Source organism: Salvelinus fontinalis, chromosome 22 (genome assembly GCF_029448725.1).
Source record: "Salvelinus fontinalis isolate EN_2023a chromosome 22, ASM2944872v1, whole genome shotgun sequence".
NCBI classification, from domain to species: Eukaryota; Metazoa; Chordata; class Actinopteri; order Salmoniformes; family Salmonidae; genus Salvelinus; species Salvelinus fontinalis.
The window spans coordinates 34,122,473-34,150,145 of NC_074686.1; the positions used below are offsets into that span (position 1 = coordinate 34,122,473).

The window sequence follows — 27,673 nt, forward strand, 5'->3', positions numbered from 1 at the left end:
GGCTGACTGTGGACTTTAACACCGTCTCACAGATCAACAGGCTTCATGATGCAGAGGTTATTGATTCTGCTCACCACAGGTTTTTAGTGTCGCACTCCTGATGGAAACACAATAACACTAAAGCTAACATAAGCTAACACACTGACAGCCCACTGGTTTAACCCAATCATTCAGAACTCATTACATCATATATCTTCATTCATGCTTCTGGTTTCACTGCCAGCCATCAAGATGCAACACTATGACTAAATGAATTGGTATCCCAGATAATCTACAACACTATAAACACTGTAAATTACTTGCATTGTAATCTGGAGGTAATGCATGCTGCGGATTGGAAGGTGCCTTATCTTATGAGGAAGTAGAACAGATGGATGTCTTTCTTGGCCCAAGAGCTTTAGAGTAAACCAGATCATCTACAACACCAGGGTGTACTATAAAATCATCTTGTAACTGAAGGGAACCAGAAGGTGACCTCTCTCGTACGAGGAAGTATATTGGATGTCTTTCTTACTTTGCCCCAATGACCTGTAGAGTACAGTGGTTCTTCCTTTAAAAGTTGTGGCGTACTGCAGCTTGCGGGGTGCGGCAGAATGTTATGGCACGTTATTAAAGTGTCAGCCATTGTTGCCAGAATGACGCAATTTACCACAATCTGCCACCATCTACCACAAACGGTCTCGGCTCAAAACGTTTAAAGAAAGAACCACTGTATATATCAGCAAGGGAGAGTGGGAGTGTTACCCCCAGAATCCTGGCCAAAGTCTCACCCTGGCGTGCTCACATAGGGCGGCGCACAATTGACCCAGCATCGTCTGGGTTTGGCCGGGGTAGGCCGTCATTGTAAATAAGAATTTGTTCTTAACTGACTTGCCTAGTTAAAAAAAGGTTAAATAAAAATAAATAAACATCCATGCCCAATCCATTCTCTGCATAATTGGCTTAATAAATCCCTGTCTGGGCTCTCTTCGCTGGTGTGTGCTGAATACTCTGTCCTAAATGTCTGACATTCATCACCCAGGCCAATGTTATAGTCATGTCGCCGTTGAATAAACGGCTGAGTTCTGTCCCCTGTCCCCTCCGACCCCAAAACACGGTTAAATCGCCTGGAGATCTTTCAAAGGCACCTGATACATCAAAGTCATTATTGATATCATGATTTAATCTAAGTTAATGGAACTCAGATAGTGATCTAACGATCACGTTCACCTCCTTACGAGAGTGTGAGTGATGATGACCGATTCTTCTCTCTCAAGGGTGGGGTGTTTGTTCTCTACCTGCGTCCCAAATGACACTCTATTCCCTATATAGTTTGTATGGGGATGTTAAGCTTGCTTGTTGTAGTACAGTACTGTACCCTGTCCGTGTGTGTGTCTCTCTCTATGTATATATCTGTGTGTTGTCCCCTCCTCATCCATTTCTCACCTTTTCCTGGATCCATTGCCGCCTCCTACCAGTGTCTGTAGGGAGGGCAGAGAAGTCTAACTCAGCTGCTATCTACTTGGCCCTCTCTAGCCCCCGGGCATGGCTTGGCACGGGCACCACCTCAACACCCACAGCCGCTCCTCTACTGCAGGCTCCTCCTGCCTCTCTCCTAGACCAGCACACCCAGAGACCACTACAACCACCTCACAGGGCTCTGGTCAAAAGTAGTGCATTACGTCGTCTCCCGAGTGGCGCAGCGGTCTAAGGCACTGAATCTCAGTGCTACAGGTGTCACTACAGACCCTGGTTTGATCCTGTGATGAATCACAACCGGCCGTGATTGGGAGTCCAATAGGGCGGCGCACAATTGGCCCAGCGTCGTCCGGGTTTTGCCGGGGTAGGCCGTCAATGTAAATAAGAATTGGTTCATAACTGACTTGCCTAGTTAAATAAAGGTTCAATAAAATAAACATAGGAAATAGTGTGCTATTTGAGACACAGCCTTTGTGTTAGCTCCTTGAGGCTGGTGGAGGTGAAATGCCTGGCAGTCCAGTCCATATATATTACTATGGGTGAATAGTACTGACAAGCACCTATTCTAAGTTACTATTTACTGTTCATTGAAGGAGAATACAGCAGTCCAGTATCCTTTGGCCTGTGATTTTCAGCCCAACCACTAGATAAGTAATACAATAGAGGAATCAATTTAGTTAAGAAAACAACACGACCACTAGAAAGTAATATGATTTAGGACACCCTGTATCTTTTCTCCTGACACCGTATTGTCTTAAAACATACTGTAGAGCTCAGTGAGTTAGTGAATATCAGCTATACGTAGTTCGGGAGAGGTAGTACTACGTCACCCATATTCACAACAGACCTGTTTTGCTAATTCTATTAGAACATGAAAGTGTGTGTGTGTGTGTGTGTGTGTGTGTGTGTGTGTGTGTGTGTGTGTGTGTGTGTGTGTGTGTGTGTGTGTGTGTGTGTGTGTGTGTGTGTGTGTGTGTGTGTGTGTGTGTGTGTGTGTGTGTGTGTGTGTGTGTGTGTGTGTGTGGGGGGAATTGGGAATCAAGGGGAAGGCACTACCCCAAAAAAGATACAATAAAAGACTTCAATCAAACCAAAAATCCACACACATCCCAAATCCTATTTTCCCCAGAGTATGTCTCATCAGGTATTGTTTCTGCTCTATGGATATATGTGGGCCTCTAGAGGTATAATACCGTTTCTACTGCACATTTCATGGTTCCATTACTGTTTATGAGCAATGACCCAATGACAATGGAAGACATTTGATCACCTAAATGGTCACATTTAGATTGTATGAAATGCATATATTTCCCTCTTGATAAATATAAGTCATCAACTAGAAGCCTGCATTACCCATAATTCATACCGTATGGCAATTATTCAGTAGCACATCAATGCTTGAGACAGATTCAGCCAACCCAGTCTAAATACATGCTTCTTCAGCTGTGTTGGGTTGCTGCCTGCATGGTGCTCAGCATGTACTGTATGGCTGGAGTAGTATGGATGTCAGCTCCCATTTAAACAGTCCGGTTAACAGCTATGGGATTTATATCGTTAAGCAGGTGGTCCCTGGGCTGTCAGGGCCTCAGAGCTAAGAGACGAGGGGAGAGAGCGAAAGAAGTCATGTGACTATTTAAGCCCAAATGTCGGCTGCTTTCAGCTCCTTGAAAAAGCCTAAATGGAGCCATCAAAATGAAAGACCCACTAGCAGCAATCTAAGCTTGTCTTTCGGGCTCGCTTCAAATTATTACAGTTTTAATGCACATCAAGAAATTCCGTCTGATTGAGAGAGAGCTGTTTTTAGACAGTAAACTTATTTTATCTAACCACAGCTTTTGAAAGAAACAGCTGAAATGTTCAGAGTTGATGCTAGGGATTTGCATTCTGTACTGTAAAAAGTGGGATGGCACTGTCGTTCATCTGAAGTGCTTTTTCTCATTGATTCAGAATTACGTTTTGGTTCGTTCAACCTATTCTATTGAATTGTCTCAAATCAAATAACAAATTTGACAGATCAATTGAATGAAAGCTTGTAAATTGTTTTCAACACCTCATGTGCATTCGCATTGCAAAGCGCTCGGTGCAATGTAGCGGTGGCAACCTATCAGAAGAGTTGGAGGCATGGTGTCACGTTCCTGACCTGTTTTCCTTTGTTTTGTATTCATTTTAGTTGGTCAGGGCGTGAGTTGGGTGGGTTTGTCTATGTTTGTATTTCTATGTGGGGTTTTGTGTTCGGCCTGGTATGATTCTCAATTAGAGACAGGTGTGTATTGTTTGTCTCTAATTGAGAGTCATACAAAGGCAGCCAGGGTTTCACTGGTGTTTTGTGGGTGTTTGTTCCTGTGTCCTCACAGGACAGTTGAAGGTTAGTCACGTTTGTTGTTTTGTAGTTTTGTAGTGTCTTGTTTTGCTGTGTTCATTAAAAGATGGCTTATTTCCCTCAATCCGCATCTTGGTCCTATCCATGCTCCTCCTCGTCTAAGGGGGAGAACAACATTGACTGCCTTTACAGAAACACCCACCGCAACAGGACCAAGCGGATTGAGGAGAGAGAGAAAGAACTAAGGCACTGGACACAGGAGGAATGGTCTTGGGAGATCATGGACGGAAAAGGACCCTGGGGAAGGGTTGGAGAGAATCGCCGCTCTCGGGAGGTGAAGAAGGCAGCCACAGCCCAGGAGCGGTGGATTGAGGAGGCAGCACGGATGAGAGGCTGGAAGCCCGAGAGGCTCACCCAAGAATTTCTTGGGGGGGGGCTAAAGGGGAGTGTGGCGAAGCCGGGTTGGATACCTGAGCCAACTCCCCGGGCTTGCCGTGGAGTAAGAGGGCGTCGTACTGGTCAGACACCGTGTTATGCGGTAAAGCGCACGGTGTCCCCAGTACGCGTGCTTAGCCCAGTGCGGGCTATTCCACCTTGCCGCACTGGGAGGGCTAGGTTGGGCATCGAGCCGGATGCCATGAAGCCGGCCCAACGTATCTGGCCTCCAGTACGTCTCCTCGGGCCGGCGTACATGGCACCAGCCTTACAGGTGGTGTCCCCGGTTCGCCTGCATAGCCCAGTGCGGGCTATTCCACCTCGCCGCACTGGCAGGGCTACGGGGACCATTCAACCTGGTAGGGTTGGGGAGGCTCGGTGCTCAAGAGCACGTGTCCTCCTTCACGGTCCGGTATATCCGGCGCCACCTTCCCACCCCAGCTCAGTACCACCAGTGCCTACACCATGCACCAGGCTTCCAGTGCATCTCCAGAGCCCTGTTCCTCTTCCACGCACTCTCCCTATGGTGCGTGTCTCCAGCCCAGTGCCTCCAGTTCCGGCACCACGCACCAAGCCTCCTGTGCGTCTCCAGAGCCCTGGACGCACTGTTCATTCTCCCCGCACTCGCCCTGAGGTGCGTGCCCTCAGCCCGGTACCTCCAGTTCCGGTACCACGCACCAGGCCTAGAGTGCGCCACGAGAGTCCAGTGTGCCCTGTTCCTGTTCCCCGCACTCGCCCTGAGGTGCGTGCCCTCAGCCCGGTACCTCCAGTTCCGGTACCACGCACCAGGCCTATAGTGCGTCTCAGCCGGCCAGAGTCTGCCGTCTGCCCAGCGGTGCCTGAACGGCCCGTCTGCCCAGCGCCGTCTGAGCCATCTGTCTGCCCAGCGCCGTCTGAGCCATCTGTCTGCCCAGCGCCGTCTGAGCCATCTGTCTGCCCAGCGCCGTCTGAGCCATCTGTCTGCCCAGCGCCGTCTGAGTCATCCGTCTGCCACGAGCCATTAGAGCCGCCCGTCTGTCCCGAGCCAGTAGAGCCGTCCGTCAGTCAGGAGCCGCTAGAGCCGTCCGTCAGTCAGGAGCTGCCAGAGACGCCCGCCAGTCAGGAGCTGCCAGAGACGCCCGCCAGTCAGGAGCTGCCAGAGACGCCCGCCAGTCAGGAGCTGCCAGAGACGCCCGCCAGTCAGGAGCTGCCAGAGACGCCCGCCAGTCAGGAGCTGCCAGAGACGCCCGCCAGTCAGGAGCTGCCAGAGACGCCCGCCAGTCAGGAGCTGCCAGAGACGCCCGCCAGTCAGGAGCTGCCAGAGACGCCCGCCAGTCAGGAGCTGCCAGAGACGCCCGCCAGTCAGGAGCTGCCAGAGACGCCCGCCAGTCAGGAGCTGCCAGAGACGCCCGCCAGTCAGGAGCTGCCAGAGACGCCCGCCAGTCAGGAGCTGCCAGAGACGCCCGCCAGTCAGGAGCTGCCAGAGACGTCCGACAGTCCGGAGCTGCCCTACAGTCCGGAGCTGCCCTACAGTCCGGAGCTGCCCTACAGTCCGGAGCTGCCCTACAGTCCGGAGCTGCCACTCAGCCAGGACCTGCCGGAGTCCCTCAGCCAGGACCTGCCGCCCCTTATCCCGGTGCTGGTCCTTATCCCGGTGCTGCCCCTTATCCCGGTGCTGCCCCTTATCCCGGTGCTGCCCCTTGTCCCGGTGCTGCCCCTTGTCCCGGTGCTGCCCCTTGTCCCGGTGCTGCCCCTTGTCCCGGTGCTGCCCCTTGTCCCGGTGCTGCCCCTTGTCCCGGTGCTGCCCCTTGTCCCGGTGCTGCCCCTTGTCCCGGTGCTGCCCCTTCATTTAGGTGGGGTTAGTGGGAGGGTGGTCATTGGGAAGGGGATAAAGAAGCGGGGATTGATTATGGTGGGGTGGGGACCTCGTCCACCGCCAGAGCCGCCACCGTGGACAGACGCCCACCCAGACCCTCCCCTAGACTTTGTGCTGGTGCGCCCGGAGTTCGCACCTTAAGGGGGGGGTTCTGTCACGTTCCTGACCTGTTTTCCTTTGTTTTGTATTCATTTTAGTTGGTCAGGGCGTGAGTTGGGTGGGTTTGTCTATGTTTGTATTTCTATGTGGGGTTTTGTGTTCGGCCTGGTATGATTCTCAATTAGAGACAGGTGTGTATTGTTTGTCTCTAATTGAGAGTCATACAAAGGCAGCCAGGGTTTCACTGGTGTTTTGTGGGTGTTTGTTCCTGTGTCCTCACAGGACAGTTGAAGGTTAGTCACGTTTGTTGTTTTGTAGTTTTGTAGTGTCTTGTTTTGCTGTGTTCATTAAAAGATGGCTTATTTCCCTCAATCCGCATCTTGGTCCTATCCATGCTCCTCCTCGTCTAAGGGGGAGAACAACATTGACTGCCTTTACACATGGCCTAGTGTGGGCGTGTCTTTCAATTAGTTATGTTTGGCCACCAATGAGAGTCAATATAATTTCAGGTAATTATTATTAATATTTTTTTAATTATATGTTTCCTTCCAGCTCTGAATCTTAAATGATATCTGCATAAATACTGTGATACTTAAAGAGCCTGGAAAGGTTCCCATTGATGAGATGATCACCATTGGGTTACAACTGTTGTAAGAAGTTAACATGAAGAAAGTGTTCGTATTCATTATGTAATGTTATGGAACTAACTTCATATCCGGATGAACAGGAAATCCATTTTATTACTTGTAACCCAATTGAAGAAATGTGGACAGATAATTCCAAAGTGAAAAATCTACTTGGTACCACATGAAAAAATGGGCTCTATATATATGTTTTTTATTAGGTTTAACCAAAGAGGGAAAAGTCAGTTGAGTGTTGAAAGAAAAAGGTTGAATCTTGAAATATAGATTAATCAAATATAACATTTGACCTTGAATCTTATATTTGGTTTCAACAAATGTACAAAAAAATTGAATTGAGAAAACCATTTACTTGTAACCAGTTGATAATTTTTTTTAGGTTGATCGAAAAAACTTTTACAGTGTACAAACAATGCAGAAGTAGTGAACAGCTGAACCTAGACAAGAGAAGACAGGGTGAACATCGTGGTTGTGAAACCAATCAAAGTACGATCCAGAAAGATGGAAATCTGGGTAATTCAAATCAGCCTGTAATTGGCAAAACATATTTCCAATGGTGCTCATTTCCCAGATGTTTTTCTTCTCCCGCTTAGCCACTCTCCCAAAGCTGTTATATCATCTCTGAAAGCTGTGAATATATCATGTAACTGCATTGTACCGTTAAAACCTGGTTACTCAGATATATTGAACATGTGTTCTGATACACAGGGCACCATGAAGAACAGCTTTGATGCCAGTTTTATGTAATGCATATTTATAGCCAAAATGTTACTGGGCCTTACAGAACCTGCCTCTACATCTGTAGCAAAGCAGTGCTTGGTGCTGGTTAATAACACTGTGAATAAGGCTGGAGAAGCCCCCTGTTCACCTCTAGCTGCTGGTTAATAACACTGTGAATAAGGCTGGAGAAGCCCCCTGTTCACCTCTAGCTGCTGGTTAATAACACTGTGAATAAGGCTGGAGAAGCCCCCTGTTCACCTCTAGCTGCTAGTTAATAACACTGTGAATAAGGCTGGAGAAGCCCCCTGTTCACCTCTAGCTGCTGGTTAATAACACTGTGAATAAGGCTGGAGAAGCCCCCTGTTCACCTCTAGCTGCTGGTTAATAACACTGTGAAAAAGGCTGGAGAAGCCCCCTGTTCACCTCTAGCTGCTGGTTAATAACACTGTGAATAAGGCTGGAGAATCCCCCTGTTCACCTCTAGCTGCTGGTTAATAACACTTTGATTAAGGCTGGAGAAGCCCCCTGTTCACTGCTAATAGGATGCATTGCTGCTTTGCATCAGTCCAGTTTACTGTCTCGGTATCAGTGACCTCTAAAACATCCCGAAAGCCTGGCTGGAAGGTGTCCAGATACACATGTTACTTTTCTTCCCCTGTTCCCTAAAAAGAAACATCGATTTGGTAGTTGTGTATGTAGTAGTTTCTGTTTTTGTCCAGAGGATGTTAAGGCTGACTTTATAGGATATGGGATTCTCGGCACGAGGTATGGTTAGCTGGATGACAAGAGTTGACGGTAATGCCCGTTAATACCGTTGGAGGATGTTGTCACCCCAGCACAGCAGAATTGGAATAGCAGAGCTGAGCTGAGTAAAGTGCCTGCCTCTATGGGGCTCCCGGTACACCTGTACAGCAGCGCTGTCATTACGATTTCACGGATTCACACCAAGCTTCACCAACTCTCTCTGCCGCAGGCTCCAGCCCCCTTAAACCAAGCAAATCCAAGCTTTACTGACTGAAAGCTCCAATAAAAAACTAGTAATAGAAAACTATTTTTTCCAGTTTCCCAATAGCGTTTGAGGAGGTTAGAGTGGCGGTGGATTTTTGTTGTTACAGTATATCTAGAGTCATTAATTTCAGTGTTTGTGTTTCTATTGAATTGTTATCGTTTGCATTACAACTTGGGAATAACAACTTCCTAAACATAAGTAGTTAGTGTATGCTAATAATGTGTGGGCATTAACAAGGGCTGTGTGACCATTTTGTTTAGGCTACTCTATATCCAGGATCAATTCTGAGGACACCGATACCTCTCCTTCTGACTCAATGATAGGGAGCCTATTTAACACGAGGGAAACAACACAAGGGACCCAACACAAGGGACACAACACAAGGCATCCAACACAAGGCATCCAACACAAGGGACACAACACAAGGCATCCAACACAAGGCATCCAACACTAGGCATCCAACACAAGGCATCCAACACAAGGGACACAACACAAGGCATCCAACACAAGGCATCCAACACTAGGCATCCAACACAAGGCATCCAACACAAGGCATCCAACACAAGGCATCCAACACAAGGCATCCAACACTAGGCATCCAACACAAGGCATCCAACACAAGGCATCCAACACAAGGCATCCAACACAAGGCATCCAACACAAGGCATCCAACACAAGGGACCCAACACAAGGGACCCAACACAAGGGACCCAACACAAGGGACACAACACAAGGCATCCAACACAAGGCATCCAACACAAGGGACCCAACACAAGGGACCCAACAAGGAGTAGATGGAGTATTCATCCATTTGAACTGTTAGTATGTCTGGCATCACCACAGGAGTGGCTCCATCCTATATTACTTGATCTGTCATAACACAAGTCAGTAATCGGATTAAGTTTTCCAACTATGGAGATCAAATCGACTGTGTGCCACTAACCATCCACTCTTCATGTTGTTGTTTAGAGCTGAATACATTTATCTAGATTTGAAGTGAAATAAATGTGACTACCATGCCTGGATTAATTAAGTGCCAGATTGCATAATGCATATGGTAGAGAGAATTTTACTTTAATTTGCACTTTCCTATGTTTTCTATAATTATCCAGATGCTTTCTTGTCCATGAATTGAAGTTTAATTTTTAACGGCCCAATGATCCCTGGTTTAGAGTAATGCAGAGACACTGCTTGGTAAGCTTATCACATTGTTTTATTACTCTTCAGTAAAATGCTTTCTCTGTTCTCCCTTAATCAACACTGGGATTTATTTTGAATGTCTTTTTTTCCCCACCTAGAGTGAGATTTCACATCTATATTGGAGAGAGAGATCAGGCCCGGCAGATTGAAGTCACACTGCTCCAAAGTGAGCTTGGCAGCACACACCCATGAAGATTCCAAATAAGCACATGCATACTATGGATGAGTTTACACAGGCAGCCCATTTCTGATCATTTGCCCAATTACTGGCAAAAAAAGTTTTTTTACCCCTTCAACATTCAACCTCCAGCTGCGTACCCCCTCTAGCACCAGGGTCAGCGCACTCTCAAATTTTGTTATTTTTTGCCATCATTGTAAGCCTGCCACACACACACTATACGATACATTTATTAAACATAAGAATGAGTGTGAGTTTTTGTCTCAACCCGGCTCGTGGGAAGTGACAAAGAGCTCTTATTGGACCAGGGCACAACAATAATATAATAATAATCAATGATTTTACTCTTTTTTAACCATCTTACATATAAAACCTTATTTTTTCATTGAAATAGTGAATAACTCACCACATGTTAATGAGAAGGGTGTGCTTGAAAGGATGCACGTAACTCTGCAATGTTGGGTTGTATTGGAGAGAGTCTCAGTGTTAAATAATTGTCCACACACAGTCTGTGCCTGTATTTAGTTTTCATGCTAGTGAGGGCCGAGAATCCACTCTCACATAGGTACGTGGTTGCAAAGGGCATCAGCTCGATTTGCCAAGGCAGGATACTCTGAGCGCAGCCAAATACAGAAATCTGACAGTGGCTTCTGATTAAATTCAATTTCACAGAACTGCTTGTTGCAATTTCGATGAGGCTCTCTTGTTCAGATATCGGTAAGTGGACTGGAGGCAGGGCATGAAAGGGATAACGATTCCAGTTGTTTGTGTCATCCGTTTCGGGAAAGTACGTGAGGAATTGCGCACCCAACTCACTCAGGTGCTTCGCTATATCATGTTTGACATTGTCCGTAAGCTTGAGTTCATTTGCACCCAAAAAATCATACAATGATAGAAAGACCTGTGTGTTGTCCTTGTTAATCATAGCCACAATTTCGTCCCGCACATTGAATATAGTTGCGGAGAGTCCATGTAATCCCTGATTCAGATCATTCAGGCGAGAAAAAACATCACCCAGATAGGCCAGTCGTGTGAGAAACTCGTCATCATGCAAGCGGTCAGACAAGTGAAAATTATGGTCAGTAAAGAAAACTTTAAGCTCGTCTCTCAATTTTAAAAAACGTGTCAGTATTTTGCCCCTTGATAACCAGCAACTCAGCCACACGCTCCGCATCTAGGTTAACCACTGTTTTTGTTTTTTATGTAATTTAACTTAATTTATTGAATTTGGACCTTTTACTTTAACAAAGAGCAATACATATATACCTAATGTTGCTTATTGTAACAGTCCTGACCTATTTATGTTAGTTTTTATGTGTTTATGGTCAGGGCATGTGTTTTGGGTGGGCAGTCTATGTTATCTGTTTCTATGTTGGTTTCGGTTTGCCTGGTATGGCTCTTGATTAGAGGCAGGTGGTTTGCATTTTCCTCTAATCAAGAGTCATATTTAGGTAGGGCATTCTCACTGTTTGTTTGTGGGTGATTGTCTCCTGTGATGTCTTTCGTCGTTGTCGATGTTATTCACTATCGGGACTGTTTGGCTGTTCGTGTGTTTCGATGTAACGTTCCTGTTCGTGAGTTTACGTTTGTCATGTGAGTTTATGTTCAGGTTCCGTTCTACGTCGTTTTGTTATTTTGTAAGTTTTGTAAAGTGTTTGTTTTCGTGTCATCAGTTTTCGTGTAATAAATAAAGATGGCATATTTCCCTGAACCCGCATTTTGGTCCGAAGATCCTTCTCTCCTCACCTCATCTGAGGATGAGGAAAGCGACAGCTATTACAGAATCACCCACCAACAAAATGTGACCAAGCGGTATGGGAAAAATCGACGGAGTAACAAGGACTTCTGGACTTGGGAGGAGATCCTGTCTGGTAGAGGACCCTGGGCGCAAACTGGAGAATATCGCTGCTCTCGTGAGAAGAGTGAGGCAGCCACAGCCCAGGAGCGCTGGTATGAGGAGGCAGCTAGGAGACGTGGATGGAAGCCGGAGAATCAAGCTCGTAACCGGAATTATGAGGGGACTCGTCTTGCACGGAAGCCCGAAAAGCCCGTGAGTAACTCCCAAAAATTTCTTGGGGGGGGGGCTAAAGGGTAGTGGGCTAAGGGCAGGTAGGAGACCTGCGCCCACTTCCCAGGCTAACCGTGGAGAGCGGGAGTACGGGCAGACACCGTGTTACGCAGTAGAGCGCACGGTGTCTCCTGTACGTGTGCATAGCCCAGTGCGGGTTATTCCACCTCCCCGCACTGGTAGGGCTAGATTGGGCATTGAGCCAGGTGTCATGAGGCCGGCTCAACGCGTCTGGTCTCCAGTGCGTCTCCTCGGGCCGGCATACATGGCACCTGCCTTACGCAGGGTTTCCCCGGTTCGCCTACACAGCCCGGTGCGGGTTATTCCACCTCCCCGTACTGGGCGGGCGACCGGGAGCATTCAACCAGGTAAGGTTGGGCAGGCTCAATGCTCAAGAGAGCCAGTACGCCTGCACGGTCCGGTATTTCCGGCGCCACCTCCCCGCCCCAGCCTAGTACCTACAGTGCCTACATTACGCACTAGGCTACCAGTGCATTTCCAGAGCCCTGTTCCTCCTCCACGCACTCTCCCTATAGTGCGTGTATCCAGTTCAGTGCCTCCAGTTCCGGCCCCACGCACTAAGCCACCTGTGCGTCTCCTAAGTCCTGTACACACTGTCACTTCTCCCCGTACTAGTCCTGAGGTGCGTGCCCTCAGCCAGGTGCCACCAGTGCCGGTACCACGCACCAGGTATAGAGTACGCTTTGAGAGTTCAGTGTGCTCTGTCCCTGCTCCACGCACTAGTAGGAGGGTGCTTATCATTAGCCCGGTGCCTCCAGTTCCGGCACCACGCACCAGGTCTACAGTGTGCCATATCCGGCCTGAGCCATCCGTCTCCCCAGCGCCATCTGAGCCATCCGTCTCCCCAGCGCCATCTGAGCCATCCGTCTCCCCAGCGCCATCTGAGCCATCCGTCTGCCAGGAGCCTGCAAAGCCGCCCGTCTGCCATGAGCCTGCAAAGCCGCCCGTCTGCCATGAGCCTACAGAGCCATCCGCCAGACAGGAGCCGCTAGAGCCGTCAGCCAGACAGGAGCCGCTAGAGCCGCCCGCCAGACAGGATCTGCCAGAGCCGCCAACCAGACAGGATCTGCCAGAGCCGCCAATCAGACAGGATCTGCCAGAGCCGCCAATCAGACAGGATCTGCCAGAGCCGCCAATCAGACAGGATCTGCCAGAGCCGTCAGCGAGCCATGAGCAGCCAGAGCCGTCAGAGCGCCATGAGCAGCCAGAGCCGTCAGAGAGCCATGAGCAGCCTGAGCCGTCAGAGAGCCATGAGCAGCCTGAGCCGTCAGAGAGCCATGAGCAGCCTGAGCCGTCAGAGAGCCATGAGCAGCCTGAGCCGTCAGAGAGCCATGAGCAGCCAGAGCCGTCAGAGCGCCATGAGCGTCGAGAGCCGTCAGCCTGCCATGAGCGTCGAGAGCCGTCAGCCTGCCATGAGCGTAGAGAGCCGTCAGTCTGCCATGAGCGTCGAGAGCCGTCAGCCTGCCATGAGCGTCGAGAGCCGTCAGCCTGCCATGAGCGTAGAGAGCCGTCAGTCTGCCATGAGCGTCGAGAGCCGTCAGCCTGCATGGACCTGCCAGAGCCGTCCAAACAGGACCTGCCAGAGTCCTTCAGCCGGGATCTGCCCCTTGTCCCGGTGCTGCCCCTTGTCCCGGTGCTGCCCCTTGTCCCGGTGCTGCCCCTTGTCCCGGTGCTGCCCCTTGTCCCGGTGCTGCCCCTTGTCCCGGTGCTGCCCCTTGTCCCGGTGCTGCCCCTTGTCCCGGTGCTGCCCCTTGTCCCGGTGCTGCCCCTTGTCCCGGTGCTGCCCCTTGTCCCGGTGCTGCCCCTTATTCCAGTGATGGTCCTTATCCTGGTGCTGCCCCTTGTTCTGGTGCTGCCCCTTGTCCCGGTGCTACCCCTTGTCCCGGTGCTAGCTGTTTATTTAGGGGAAGGTAGTGTTAGGGTGGGCATTAGAAGGGGTAGAAAGAAGAGGGGAGTGACTATGGTGGTGCGGGGACAGCGTCCTGAACCGGAACCACCACCGTGGTCAACTGCCCACCCGGACCCTCCCCTGGACTTTGTGCTGGTGCGCCCGGCGTTCGCACCTTGGGGGGGGGGGTACTGTAACAGTCCTGACCTATTTATGTTAGTTTTTATGTGTTTATGGTCAGGGCATGTGTTTTGGGTGGGCAGTCTATGTTATCTGTTTCTATGTTGGTTTCGGTTTGCCTGGTATGGCTCTTGATTAGAGGCAGGTGGTTTGCATTTTCCTCTAATCAAGAGTCATATTTAGGTAGGGCATTCTCACTGTTTGTTTGTGGGTGATTGTCTCCTGTGATGTCTTTCGTCGTTGTCGATGTTATTCACTATCGGGACTGTTTGGCTGTTCGTGTGTTTCGATGTAACGTTCCTGTTCGTGAGTTTACGTTTGTCATGTGAGTTTATGTTCAGGTTCCGTTCTACGTCGTTTTGTTATTTTGTAAGTTTTGTAAAGTGTTTGTTTTCGTGTCATCAGTTTTCGTGTAATAAATAAAGATGGCATATTTCCCTGAACCCGCATTTTGGTCCGAAGATCCTTCTCTCCTCACCTCATCTGAGGATGAGGAAAGCGACAGCTATTACACTTATGCTGTATGTATTTTTATTTAATTTATAAAAGCGTTACATGTTCGCTGCCCATATCATTGCATAGTGCAGATAATATACGAGAGTTCAAGGGCCTTGCTATAACAAAGTTAACCATTTTCACTGTAGTGTCCAAAACGTCTTTCAAGCTGTCAGGCATTCCCTTGGCAGCAAGAGCCTCTCGGTGGATACTGCAGTGTACCCAAGTGGCGTCGGGAGCAACTGCTTGCACGCCCATTACCACTCCACTATGTCTCCCTGTCATGGCTTTGCACCATCAGTACAGATAGCAACATGAGCAGCAGCTACCTTTGGCTAAATGCGGACTGCTAGTGGAATTCCCGCGAGAGAGTAACGGTTAACGTGATTGGATGTTAATTATTTTGTTGTTATTTCGCTGAAGACTAGATTTCGCTGAAGACTAGATGGTTTAATTTTATTTTTGTCAGTGAAACGAGGCTACTCAGGCGAGAAAAAAACCTGACCCAAATGTATAGCCCCGTTGGAAAATATAAATGGACTGTTTGAAAATGTGAATCACATTTTATTTGGCGTACCCCCGATGGCATTGCGCCCCAGTCTGGAAGTACCTGCACTAGTAGATCAGACCACTGCTGAACAAAAATATCTACAGACCGTTTCTGTAGTCACAACTGTAGTCGCATTGGCAATTATTCATAATTAGCAAGGAGGTTTTAAATAGACCCGTTTTATTGCAATTGGTCAATGATTGGACTTGTATGCTGGTATTTATAAAAATATTTGTCATAGCGATCACACTAAATGGCATATCAATAATGTAATGTTTTATGTATTTAATTAAAATACATTTGTTTTGAGCTTTTCAAATCAATTCAAATAACATTTTATTGGTCACATGCTGTACACATGTTTAGCAAATGTTATTGCGGGTGTGGTGAAATGTTTGTGATTCTAGTTCCGACAATGCAGCAATATCTAACAAGTAATATCTAACAATTTCACGACAAATACCTAATACACACAAATCTAAGTAAAGGAATGTAATTAAGAATATATAAATATTGTATGGACGAGCAAACATCAAGCAGTGAGTGCATTCATTAAACTGTACTGTAACATTTTAACATTGCTCTGACATGTATATATGACTAAATATGTACTGTTCCTTAGTTACAGTTTTCTAGACGGAAAACGAACACACTCAATTGTTCTGTAAAGCATTAAGGGTGCTCCCAAAAGAGGAAATGTGCATTTATATGGCAAGTATGATGTTAATGCACACACAACACTAACACATAATGCAGGCACGTAACAGTAACACTTCCGTCCCTCTCCCTACCCCTACCTGGGCACGAACCAACGGTACTCTGAACACATCAACAACAGGCCCCTTCGAAGAATCGTTACCTATCGCTCCGCAAAAGCAGCTAATTCAAGGTCTCAGAGTGAGTGATATCACCGATTGAAATGCCGCTAGCGTGCACCGCTAACTAGCCAGCCATTTCACACCGGTTACACACACACACACACACACACACACACACACACACACACACACACACACACACACACACACACACACACACACACACACACACACACACACACACACACACACACACACACACACACTGCAGAGTAGCAAATCTAATTTGGAGCAGTGTCAGTCTACATAATGCTTTTCTCCTCTCAAACATTCATGCAAAGCAAACGCCTCTCTCATAATGTCCAGGGAATAGGTAGTTGGCTTCAAATCACTAAAATAGCCTCTCATTTCTATTGGGGGTTGAAGAATGTCTGCAAAAAATCAATTTGTACCGATGCCAGGGCCTTGGCAGGCTGCAGATCAGCCACTGAGATTCTCATCACATTAGCCCTCAGCGAGCGGCTCCCTGGTCCACTAATTTATATAGAAAACAGGCTCCCTGGTCCACTGATATATATATAGAGAACAGGCTCCCTGGTCCACTAATATATATAGAGAACAGGCTCCCTGGTCCATTAATATATATAGAGAACAGGCTCCCTGGTCCATTAATATATATAGAGAACAGGCTCCCTGGTCCACTAATATATATAGAGAACAGGCTCCCTGGTCCAATAATATATATAGATAACAGGCTCCCTGGTCCATTAATATATATAGAGAACAGGCTCCCTGCTCCACTGATATATATATAGAGAACAGGCTCCCTGCTCCACTGATATATATATAGAGAACAGGCTCCCTGGTCCACTGATATATATATAGAGAACAAGCTCCCTGGTCCATTAATATATATAGAGAACAGGCTCCCTGGTCCATTAATATATAGATAGAACAGGCTCACTGGTCCATTAATATATATAGAGAACAGGCTCCCTGGTCCATTAATATATAGATAGAACAGGCTCCCTGGTCAATTAATATATATAGAGAACAGGCTCCCTGGTCCACTAATATATAGAGAGAACAGGCTCCCTGGTCCATTAATATATATAGAGAACAGGCTCCCTGGTACATTAATAATTATAGAGAACAGGCTCCCTGGTCCACTAATATATGGAGAGAACAGGCTCCCTGGTCCACTAATATATATAGGAACAGGCTCCCTGGTCCATTAATATATGTAGAGAACAGGCTCCCTGGTCCACTAATATATATATAGAGAACAGGCTCCCTGGTCCATTAATATATATAGAGAACAGGCTCCCTGGTCCATTAATATATATAGAGAACAGGCTCCCTGGTCCATTAATATATATAGAGAACAGGCTCGCTGGTCCACTGATATATATATATAGAGAGAACAGGCTCCCTGGTCCATTCATATATATAGAGAACAGGCTCCCTGGTCCATTAATATATATAGAGAATAGGCTCCCTGGTCCACTGATATATATATATATATATATAGAGAACAGGCTCCCTGGTCCATTCATATATATAGAGAACAGGCTCCCTGCTCCACTGATATATATATAGAGAACAGGCTCCCTGCTCCACTGATATATATATAGAGAACAGGCTCCCTGGTCCACTGATATATATATAGAGAACAGGCTCCCTCGTCCATTAATATATATAGAGAACAGGCTCCCTGGTCCATTAATATATATATAGAGAACAGGCTCCCTGGTCCACTAATATATAGAGAGAACACGCTCCCTGGTCCATTAATATATATATAGAGAACAGGCTCCCTGGTCCATTAATAATTATAGAGAACAGGCTCCCTGGTCCACTAATTAATATAGAGAACAGGCTCCCTGGTCCATTAATATATGTAGAGAACAGGCTCCCTGGTCCACTAATATATATAGAGAACAGGTTCCCTGGTACATTAATAATTATAGAGAACAGGTTCCCTGGTCCATTAATATATGGAGAGAACAGGCTCCCTGGTCCATTAATATATATAGAGAACAGGCTCCCTGGTCCACTAATATATAGAGAGAACAGGCTCCCTGGTCCATTAATATATATAGAGAATAGGCTCCCTGGTCCATTAATAATTATAGAGAACAGGCTCCCTGGTCCACTAATATATGGAGAGAACAGGCTCCCTGGTCCACTAATATATATAGAGAACAGGTTCCCTGGTCCATTAATATATATATATATATAGAGAGAACAGGCTCCCTGCCCATTAATATATGTAGAAAACAGGCTCCCTGGTCCACTAATAAATATTGAGAACAGGCTCCCTGGTCCATTAATATATACAGAGAACAGGCTCCCTGGTCCATTAATATATATATATATATATATATATATATAGAGAGAGAGAGGGAGATACATGACTTTAAAAAAGTATATGCAACATTAACCAATTAAAAGCAGTTCTGTAGCCATGAAGTTATTCTCAGACCAGTTTGAAATTAAATTTAAAAAATATAGGTACAGTATGTTATCCCACTGGTCGTAGTTAATTTGTTGTATTAGTTGTGAGGCACAGCATAATAACACAGTGAGCATAATTACTGGATGTCCTGCACCTGATGGTCCATCTGAGTGGAGGGAGAAGTGCTGAGGCTGCTGCTGACCGTCCCTCCGCATGTCGTCCCTCCGCATGTCTTCCCTCCGCATGTCTTCCCTCCGCCTGTCTTCCCTCCGCCTGTATTCCCTCCGCATGTCGTCCCTCCGCATGTCTTCCCTCCGCATGTCTTCCCTCCGCCTGTCTTCCCTCCGCATGTCTTCCCTCCGCATGTCTTCCCTCCGCCTGTCTTCCCTCCGCATGTCTTCCCTCCGCATGTCTTCCCTCCGCCTGTCTTCCCTCCGCATGTCTTCCCTCCGCCTGTCTTCCCTCCGCATGTCTTCCCTCCGCATGTCTTCCCTCCGCCTGTCTTCCCTCCGCATGTCTTCCCTCCGCATGTCTTCCCTCCGCATGTCTTCCCTCCGCCTGTCTTCCCTCCGCATGTCTTCCCTCCGCATGTCTTCCCTCCGCCTGTCTTCCCTCCGCATGTCTTCCCTCCGCCTGTCTTCCCTCCGCATGTCTTCCCTCCGCATGTCTTCCCTCCGCATGTCTTCCCTCCGCATGTCTTCCCTCCGCATGTCTTCCCTCCGCTGAGGAAAGGGGACAGTCTTCCAGCCGATGGCTAAATTCAAGTCCCACTGCATTATTTCTGCCTTATGTACCAATTCATGTTACTCCTATAATATTCTTCAATATTAAATAAGACACAAGCTGCTAATAATAACAACGCAAGCTTATTGGAACAATGTGCTTTTCTCACTTTTCTCATTGCAGCTGCAATGTTGGTTGCAACATGTGGAAATAGGAAGAACGTGCATTTTAGGGCTTATAAAGGTGTTGAACAAACTGTTGACGGTGCTGAATAGCAACTTAAACATGAACTCACACATTAAAACAGCAGCTCTTTGCTGTATTCGTTAAGTCTAACTCTAGTCATGGTTTTAAAAGTTTTGAAATCTCACAGTATTAACTTCCCTGTTCATTAAAAAAAAATGTGGCTTGTTTTTACAGTCCACGGCTCGAGGAAACTGTGCAGACAAGGGGATCTGAGATATCAGGTGGAGTTCACCTTCAGACACATGAAATGTTACCCTGAATGATTCAGCCCACCGACGGTGATGGAACCCACGGCCTTATATTAAAGATGTGGTGGCCATTTTGAGTTCTTCTCCCATTTTCAACAGGAAATAATTGGTGATTAAATTGTAGATGTAAAGAAGTATCCCATGATCTGGGACAATACATTGCTGGCTGAACATCTACTAACGTCATCTAGGTTACGGTCGTTCACTGGTGTGTCACAACAATCTCCTGAACACGTACGTGATTTGTGATTGACGCTTGAGTTCTGTCACAACTATCCACTGAACTAACGTCACATAGTACTTATTCATTACCAGAAGTCACCCTGATGCATGGTAGAGAGATTAAAATGTCTAAAGAGTAGACTACAACCAAAGTCATGAGGACAATATGAACAATGTGCTGTACAGTATATATTAAACACCCTTAAATAGTACTGTACAAACACCTTACTCTGTACTGCACCTTGAATCATTCTGTACACACATTGTACTCTGTACTGCACCTTGAATAGTTCTGTACACACACTGTACTCTGTACTGCACCTTGAATAGTTCTGTACACATTGTACTCTGCACTGCACCTTGAATAGTTCTGTACACACTGTACTCTGTACTGCACCTTGAATAGTTCTGTACACACACTGTACTCTGTACTGCAACTTGAATAGTTCTGTACACACACTGTACTCTGTACTGCAACTTGAATAGTTCTGCACACACTGTACTCTGTACTGCACCTTGAATAGTTCTGTACACACTGTACTCTGTACTGCACCTTGAATAGTTCTGTACACACTGTACTCTGTACTGCACCTTGAATAGTTCTGTACACACTGTACTCTGTACTGCACCTTGAATAGTTCTGTACACACTGTACTCTGTACTGCACCTTGAATAGTTCTGTACACACTGTACTCTGTACTGCACCTTGAATAGTTCTGTACACACTGTACTCTGTACTGCACCTTGAATAGTTCTGTACACACTGTACTCTGTACTGCACCTTGAATAGTTCTGTACAACAAGGCCAACACATATAGAATGTATCAGAGCAGAGGTTTATATTGCCAATGCATCTGAACTTGTAGTGCCTCTATCTCTCCTGACCTTTCAGGCAACTTCAACCGTTTTCTGCTCCATTTTACCTTTTTTTTTAAACAACCATGTTCAATTATGGATCACTTAATGTTTTAGTTTAATATGCAGGCTGGCATCCCATTGCCGGAGGGAGGAGTAACATTCCTACTTGTTTTGCAATTACTCCATTGAATGAGGCTCTGGTAATTCGATCCAGTCTCGTGTTCATCAGACAGAGGGAAAACATGATGCACGTTGCTGTCATCTTAGACTGATTATTAAGGACATAGCGGGCGGAGGCACACGCTGTCTATGGAGAGGCTTTTATTTGAAAACGGTCATGGAGAATGCACATTATAATTGGCCCCAACACGGAACAATACATCTGAATGTGTTCAAAGCAAGAGGAGCCAATCACACAATTCATCCTCTATGCTGATGGTGTGTGTTCCTCTATGCTGATGGTGTGTGTGTGTTCCTCTATGCTGATGGTGTGTGTTCCTCTATGCTGATGGTGTGTGTTGCTCTATGCTGATGGTGTGTGTGTGTTGCTTTATGCTGATGGTGTGTGTTGCTCTATGCTGATGGTGTGTGTGTGTTGCTTTATGCTGATGGTGTGTGTTGCTCTATGCTGATGGTGTGTGTGTGTGTTCCTCTATGCTGATGGTGTGTGTTCCTCTATGCTGATGGTGTGTGTGTGTGTTCCTCTATGCTGATGGTGTGTTCCTCTATGCTGATGGTGTGTGTTGCTCTATGCTGATGGTGTGTGTTGCTCTATGCTGATGGTGTGTGTGTGGTCCTCTATGCTGATGGTGTGTGTGTGTTCCTCTATGCTGATGGTGTGTGTGTGTTGCTCTATGCTGATGGTGTGTGTTCCTCTATGCTGATGGTGTGTGTGTGTTGCTCTATGCTGATGGTGTGTCTGTCTTGCTTTATGCTGATGGTGTGTGTGTGTGTGTTCCTCTATGCTGATGGTGTGTGTGTGTGTTCCTCTGTGCTGATAGTGTATGTTCCTCTATGCTGATGGTGTGTTCCTCTATGCTGATGGTGTGTTCCTCTATGCTGATGGTGTGTGTTCCTCTATGCTGATGGTATGCAAAACCCTGATGTACAACACCTGTACTTTACGTACTCATGTAGTCTCTCTCTCTCTCTCTCTCTCTCTCTCTCTCTCTCTCTCTCTCTCTCTCTCTCTCTCCTCTGCCCTCTCTCTGTCCTCTCTCTCTCTCTCCCCTCTCTCCTCTCTCTCTATCTCTCTATCTCTCTCCTCTCTCTCTCCTCTCTATCTCTCCTCTCTCGCTCTATCTCTCTCTCCTCTCTCTCTCTCTCTCTCTCCTCTGCCCTCTCTCTGTCTTCTCTCTCTCTCTCTCCCCTCTCTCCTCTCTCTCTCCTCTCTTCTCTCTACTCTCTCTCTATCTCTCTCCTCTCTCTATCTCTCTCCTCTCTCTCTCTCCTCTCTCGCTCTATCTCTCTCTCCTCTCTCTCTCTCTCTCTCCTCTCTCTCTCTCTCTCCTCTCTCTCTCTCTCTCTCTCTCTCTCTCTCTCTCACACACACACACATACACCCACATACAGTGGGGCAAAACAAGTATTTAGTCAGCCACCAATTGTGCAAGTTCTCCCACTTAAAAAGATGAGAGGCCTGTAATTTTCATAATAGGTACACTTCGACTATGACAGACAAAATGAGAGAAAAAAAAAATCCAGAAAATCACATTGTAGGATTTTTAATGAATTTATTTGCAAATTATGGTGGAAAATAAGTATTTGGTCAATAACAAAAGTTTATCTCAATACTTTGTTATATACCCTTTGTTGGCAATGACAGAGGTCAAACGTTTTCTGTAAGTCTTCACAAGGTTTTCACACACTGTTGCTGGTATTTTGGCCCATTCCTCCATGCAGATCTCCTCTAGAGCAGTGATGTTTTGGGGCTGTTGCTGGGCAACACGGACTTTCAGCTCCCTCCAAAGATGTTCTATGGGGTTGAGATCTGGAGACTGGCTAGGCCACTCCAGGACCTTGAAATGCTTCTTACGAAGCCACTCCTTCGTTGCCCGGGCGGTGTGTTTGGGATCATTGTCATGCTGAAAGACCCAGCCACGTTTCATCTTCAATGCCCTTGCTGATGGAAGGAGGTTTAAACTCAAAATCTCACGATACATGGCCCCATTCATTCCTACCTTTACACGGATCAGTCGTCCTGGTCCCTTTGCAGAAAAACAGCCCCAAAGCATGATGTTTCCACCCCCATGCTTCACAGTAGGTATGGTGTTCTTTGGATGCAACTCAGCATTCTTTGTCCTCCAAACATAACGAGTTGAGTTTTTACCAAAAAGTTATATTTTGGTTTCATCTGACCATATAACATTCTCCCAATATTCTTCTGGATCATCCAAATGCTCTCTAGCAAACTTCAGACGGGCCTGGACATGTACTGGCTTAAGCAGGGGGACACGTCTGGCACTGCAGGATTTGAGTCCATGGCGGCATAGTGTGTTACTGATGGTAGGCTTTGTTACTTTGGTCCCAGCTCTCTGCAGGTCATTCACTAGGTACCCCCGTGTGGTTCTGGGATTTTTGCTCACCGTCCTTGTGATCATTTTGACCCCATGGGGTGAGATCTTGCGTGGTGCCCCAGACCGAGGGAGATTATCAGTGGTCTTGTATGTCTTCAATTTCCTAATAATTGCTCCCACAGTTGATTTCTTCAAACCAAGCTGCTTACCTATTGCAGATTCAGTCTTCCCAGCCTGGTGCAGGTCTACAATTTTGTTTCTGGTGTCCTTTGACAGCTCTTTGGTCTTGGCCATAGTGGAGTTTGGAGTGTGACTGTTTGAGGTTGTGGACAGGTGTCTTTTATACTAATAACAAGTTCAAACCGGTGCCATTAATACAGGTAACTAGTGGAGGACAGAGGAGCCTATTAAAGAAGAAGTTACAGGTCTGTGAGAGCCAGAAATCTTGCTTGTTTGTAGGTGACCAAATACGTATTTTCCACCATAATTTGCAAATAAATTCATTAAAAATCCTACAATGTGATTTTCTGTATTTTTTTTCTCATTTTGCCTTTCATAGTTGAAGTGTACCTATGATGAAAATTACAGGCCTCTCTCATCTTTTTAAGTGGGAGAACTTGCACAATTGGTGGCTGACTAAATACTTTTTTGCCCCACTGTACAGTTTCACAGATGAACACAAAACTCAAACACATTCGGACAAATCTTTCACACATCTGCCATGCACACACCATACCATCTCCACAGACACACTCCCAGCATGCAGATGTTACCAACACCGTGTCACACACACATACACACACACACAGTGCCAGGACATGGACACTCACCTCTGCAGATGGGCACAGGGAAGTCCCACACGGCTCCTTTCTCCGCGTTGGTGACACAGGATAGCTGTGGGTGTCCGTCCAGGACGTACCCGGTCACGCAGCTGTAGCGGATCTGGTCTCCCACGTTAAAGCGTGTCCCGACCAGGATGCCTTTGGGCGGAACCCCAGGGTTTCCACAGGCACTGATCTGCAGTTCTGACGGGGAAAACAGGGAAGCGAGAGACAGCCGTTATGCTTTGTTACAACATCTAAGACAGAGAACAGGGAGGATGGAGACAGCCGTTATGCTATGTTACAACATCTAAGACAGAGAACAGGGAGGATGGAGACAGCCGTTATGCTATGTTACAACATCTAAGACAGAGAACAGGGAGGATGGAGACAGCCGTTATGCTATGTTACAACATCTAAGACAGAGAACAGGGAGGATGGAGACAGCCGTTATGCTATGTTACAACATCTAAGACAGAGAGCAGGGAGGATGGAGACAGCCGTTATGCTATGTTACAACATCTAAGACAGAGAGCAGGGAGGATGGAGACAGCCGTTATGCTATGTTACAACATCTAAGACAGAGAACAGGGAGGATGGAGACAGCCGTTATGCTATGTTACAACATCTAAGACAGAGAACAGGGAGGATGGAGACAGCCGTTATGCTATGTTACAACATCTAAGACAGAGAACAGGGAGGATGGAGACAGCCGTTATGCTATGTTACAACATCTAAGACAGAATAAAGAGAAGAGGGAGACAGCCGTTATGCTTTGTTACAACATCTAAGACAGAGAACAGGGAGGATGGAGACAGCTGTTAAGTTAGGCATGACGTCAGGCATGTAAAGTAGCCTAAATCATCTTGATTGGCTCTCCCCCTCTCTCTCTCTCTCTCTCTCTCTCTCTCTCTCTCTCTCTCTCTCTCTCTCTCTCTCTCTCTCTCTCTCTCTCTCTCTCTCTCTCTCTCTCTCTCTCTCTCTCTCTCTCTCTCTCTCTCTCTCTCTCTCTCTCTCTCTCATTTCTAGAATTGTATTAATACAAATACAAACTCAACTCAGCATCAAGACAGTCAGAAAACTTTAGCGCTCCCTCACCACCATTAGATGCAGTTCAGTACTGCATTGCATTCACATGGAACTTGCCTGCACATCTGAAGTTAAAGACACAGTGGGTGGGTTGGGTTCAGCTTTAGCGTCATGCTGGGAGAGCAAGATAAGATAACCATATACTGGCTGAGACATGTGCAGTATTTGAGTGAATGAAAGAGCCAAAAAGAGAGAGAGGGGATGCTGTAATGGAGGAAAATATATAGTTGAGTGAAAAAGAGAGTCAGAGATAGAGAGATACAGAGAGGGAGAAAGATTGAGAACGGGTGAGAGAGTAAAAGATAGAAAGTGAGAGAGAGAGCGAGAGAAAACAGAGAAAGGGCCACAGAATAAGACCATTAAAAGTGCAGCCAGCCCACTGGTTACTCCCCTTGTATTCCAACCATAGAGTGTGTCAACCAGCCAACTAATGCTCAGGCAAACTGTTCTCAGTGGATTCACTGGAGAATGACTGGTAAAATTGTGTCTGTCCATGGATGGAGTATGTTATCTTCAAATCATTCAGAGCATATTTATTCCTCTGGTCCGTGGTTTAGAGCAAGGCATTGGGGCAAAGGGGAAGTGTCTGCTCCACCTGTTAGGCTACCAGGGGGATGGAAGATCTAACCGCTACATGGTCTACTGTGAATTAGTCTTTTTATGTAACACACACACACACGTTCTTGTCCACACACACACACACACACACACACACACACACACACACACACACACACACACACACACACACACACACACACACACACACACACACACACACACACACACACACACACACACACACACACACACACACACGTTCTTGTACACACACACACACTGTCACGCCCTGGCCTTAGTTATCTTTGTTTTTGTTATTATTTTAGTTAGGTCAGGGTGTGACATGGGGAATGTATGTGTTTTTGTAGTGTCTAGGGGTGTTGTATGTGTATGGGGCAGTGTCTAGTGTAGTTGTCTAGGTAAGTCTATGGTTGCCTGAAGGGTTCTTAATCAGAGACAGCTGTCATTCATTGTCTCATCTTTAATAAAAGAAGATGTCTTCATATCCCGCTGCGCCTTGGTCCGCTTATTATGACGTTCGGGACAGAATTACCCACCAACAAAGGATCAAGCAGCGGTGTAACGGGAGAAAGCAGCAGGACCCATCTACACAGGATTTCTGGACATGGGAGGAAATACTGGACGGTAAAGGGCCATGGGCTCAACCTGGAGAATATCGCCGCCCTCGTGAAGAGCTGGAGGCAGCTAAAGCCGAGAGGCGGCGGTATGAGGAGGCAGCACGGAAACAGGAGAAGGATCTGGGCTACACTACGTGGGAAGAGATCGACAGATGGGCGATCGACCCTAAGAGAGTTCCGGAGCCCGCCTGGGATTCTCTGGCGCAGTGCGAGGAGGGATACCGGCGAATGGAGGCAGCACGGCAAAACGGTAGGAAGCCCGAGAGACATCCCAAAAAAATTATTGGGGGGGGGGGGGGGTCATTTGGAGCAGTCGGCGAAGTTGAGGGGTGAGTCTGAGATTGTCGAGGAGTTATTGGACAGATTGGAGGAGAGTGAACGAAGGGGAGATTATGAGACATTCGAGGAGTTGTTGACGAAATTGGAGGAGAGTGAAGAGAGAGCTGTTGATTTGGCAGAATATGCATGGCATTCTCCCTGAGGAGCGTGTTAGCTGTCCGATGCCACCTGTGTCAGTTCCTCGTACTCAGCCTGAAACTTGTGTCAAAGTTCCGGAAGATTTGATGCCGGCTATACACACCAGGTCTCCAGTACATCTTCACAACCCGGTGTGTCCTGTTCCTGCTTCTTGCACTCATCCTGAGATGCGTGTCCCCAGCCTGGTACTACCAGTTCCGGCACCACGCACTAGGTCTAATGTGCGTCTCCAGAGCCCTGTACGCACTGTTCCTCCTCCACGCACTAGCCCTATGGTGCGTGTCTCCAGTCCATTACCACCAGTACCGGCACCACGCACCAAGCCTCCTGTGCGTCTCCAGAGTTCTGTGCGTCCTGTTGCTGCTCCCCGCACTAGTCCTGAGATGCGTGTCTCCAGCCCGGTACCACCAGTGCCGGCACCACGCACTAGGCCTAATGTGCGTCTCCAGGGTCCAGTATGCCCTGTTCTTTCTCCCCGCACTAGCCTTCAGGTGCGTGTCCCCAGCCCGGTACCACCAGTTCCGGCACCACGCACCAAGCCTCATGTGCGTCTCCAGAGCCCTGTACGCACTGATCCTTCTCCCCGCACTCGCCCTAAGGTGCGTGCCCTCAGTCCGGTACCACCAGTTCCGGCACCACGCACCAGACCTACAGTGCTTCTCAGCCGGCCAGAGTCTGCCGTCTGCCCAGCGGCGCCTGAACTGCCCGTCTGCCCAGCGGCGCCTGAACTGCCCGTCTGCCCAGCGGCGCCTGAACTGCCCGTCTGCCCAGCGGCGCCTGAACTGCCCGTCTGCCCAGCGGCGCCTGAACTGCCCATCTGCCCAACGGCGCCTGAACTGACCGTCTGCCCTACGCCGTCTGAACTGTCCGTCTGCCAAGCG

The 27,673-nt window shown here is 47.3% G+C and overlaps 1 protein-coding gene across 5 annotated transcripts in view; it reads right to left on the reverse strand.

The window, feature by feature from the left end:
* Positions 1-27,673, reverse strand: part of LOC129820230 (CUB and sushi domain-containing protein 3-like) — an 805,004-nt gene that overhangs the window by 555,272 nt on the left and 222,059 nt on the right. For all 5 annotated transcript variants that reach the window (XM_055877256.1, XM_055877257.1, XM_055877255.1 and 2 more), the window contains exon 4: positions 24,037-24,231. In XM_055877256.1, coding sequence (XP_055733231.1) covers positions 24,037-24,231 — 195 coding nt within the window. The remainder of the gene's footprint in view (positions 1-24,036; positions 24,232-27,673) is intronic.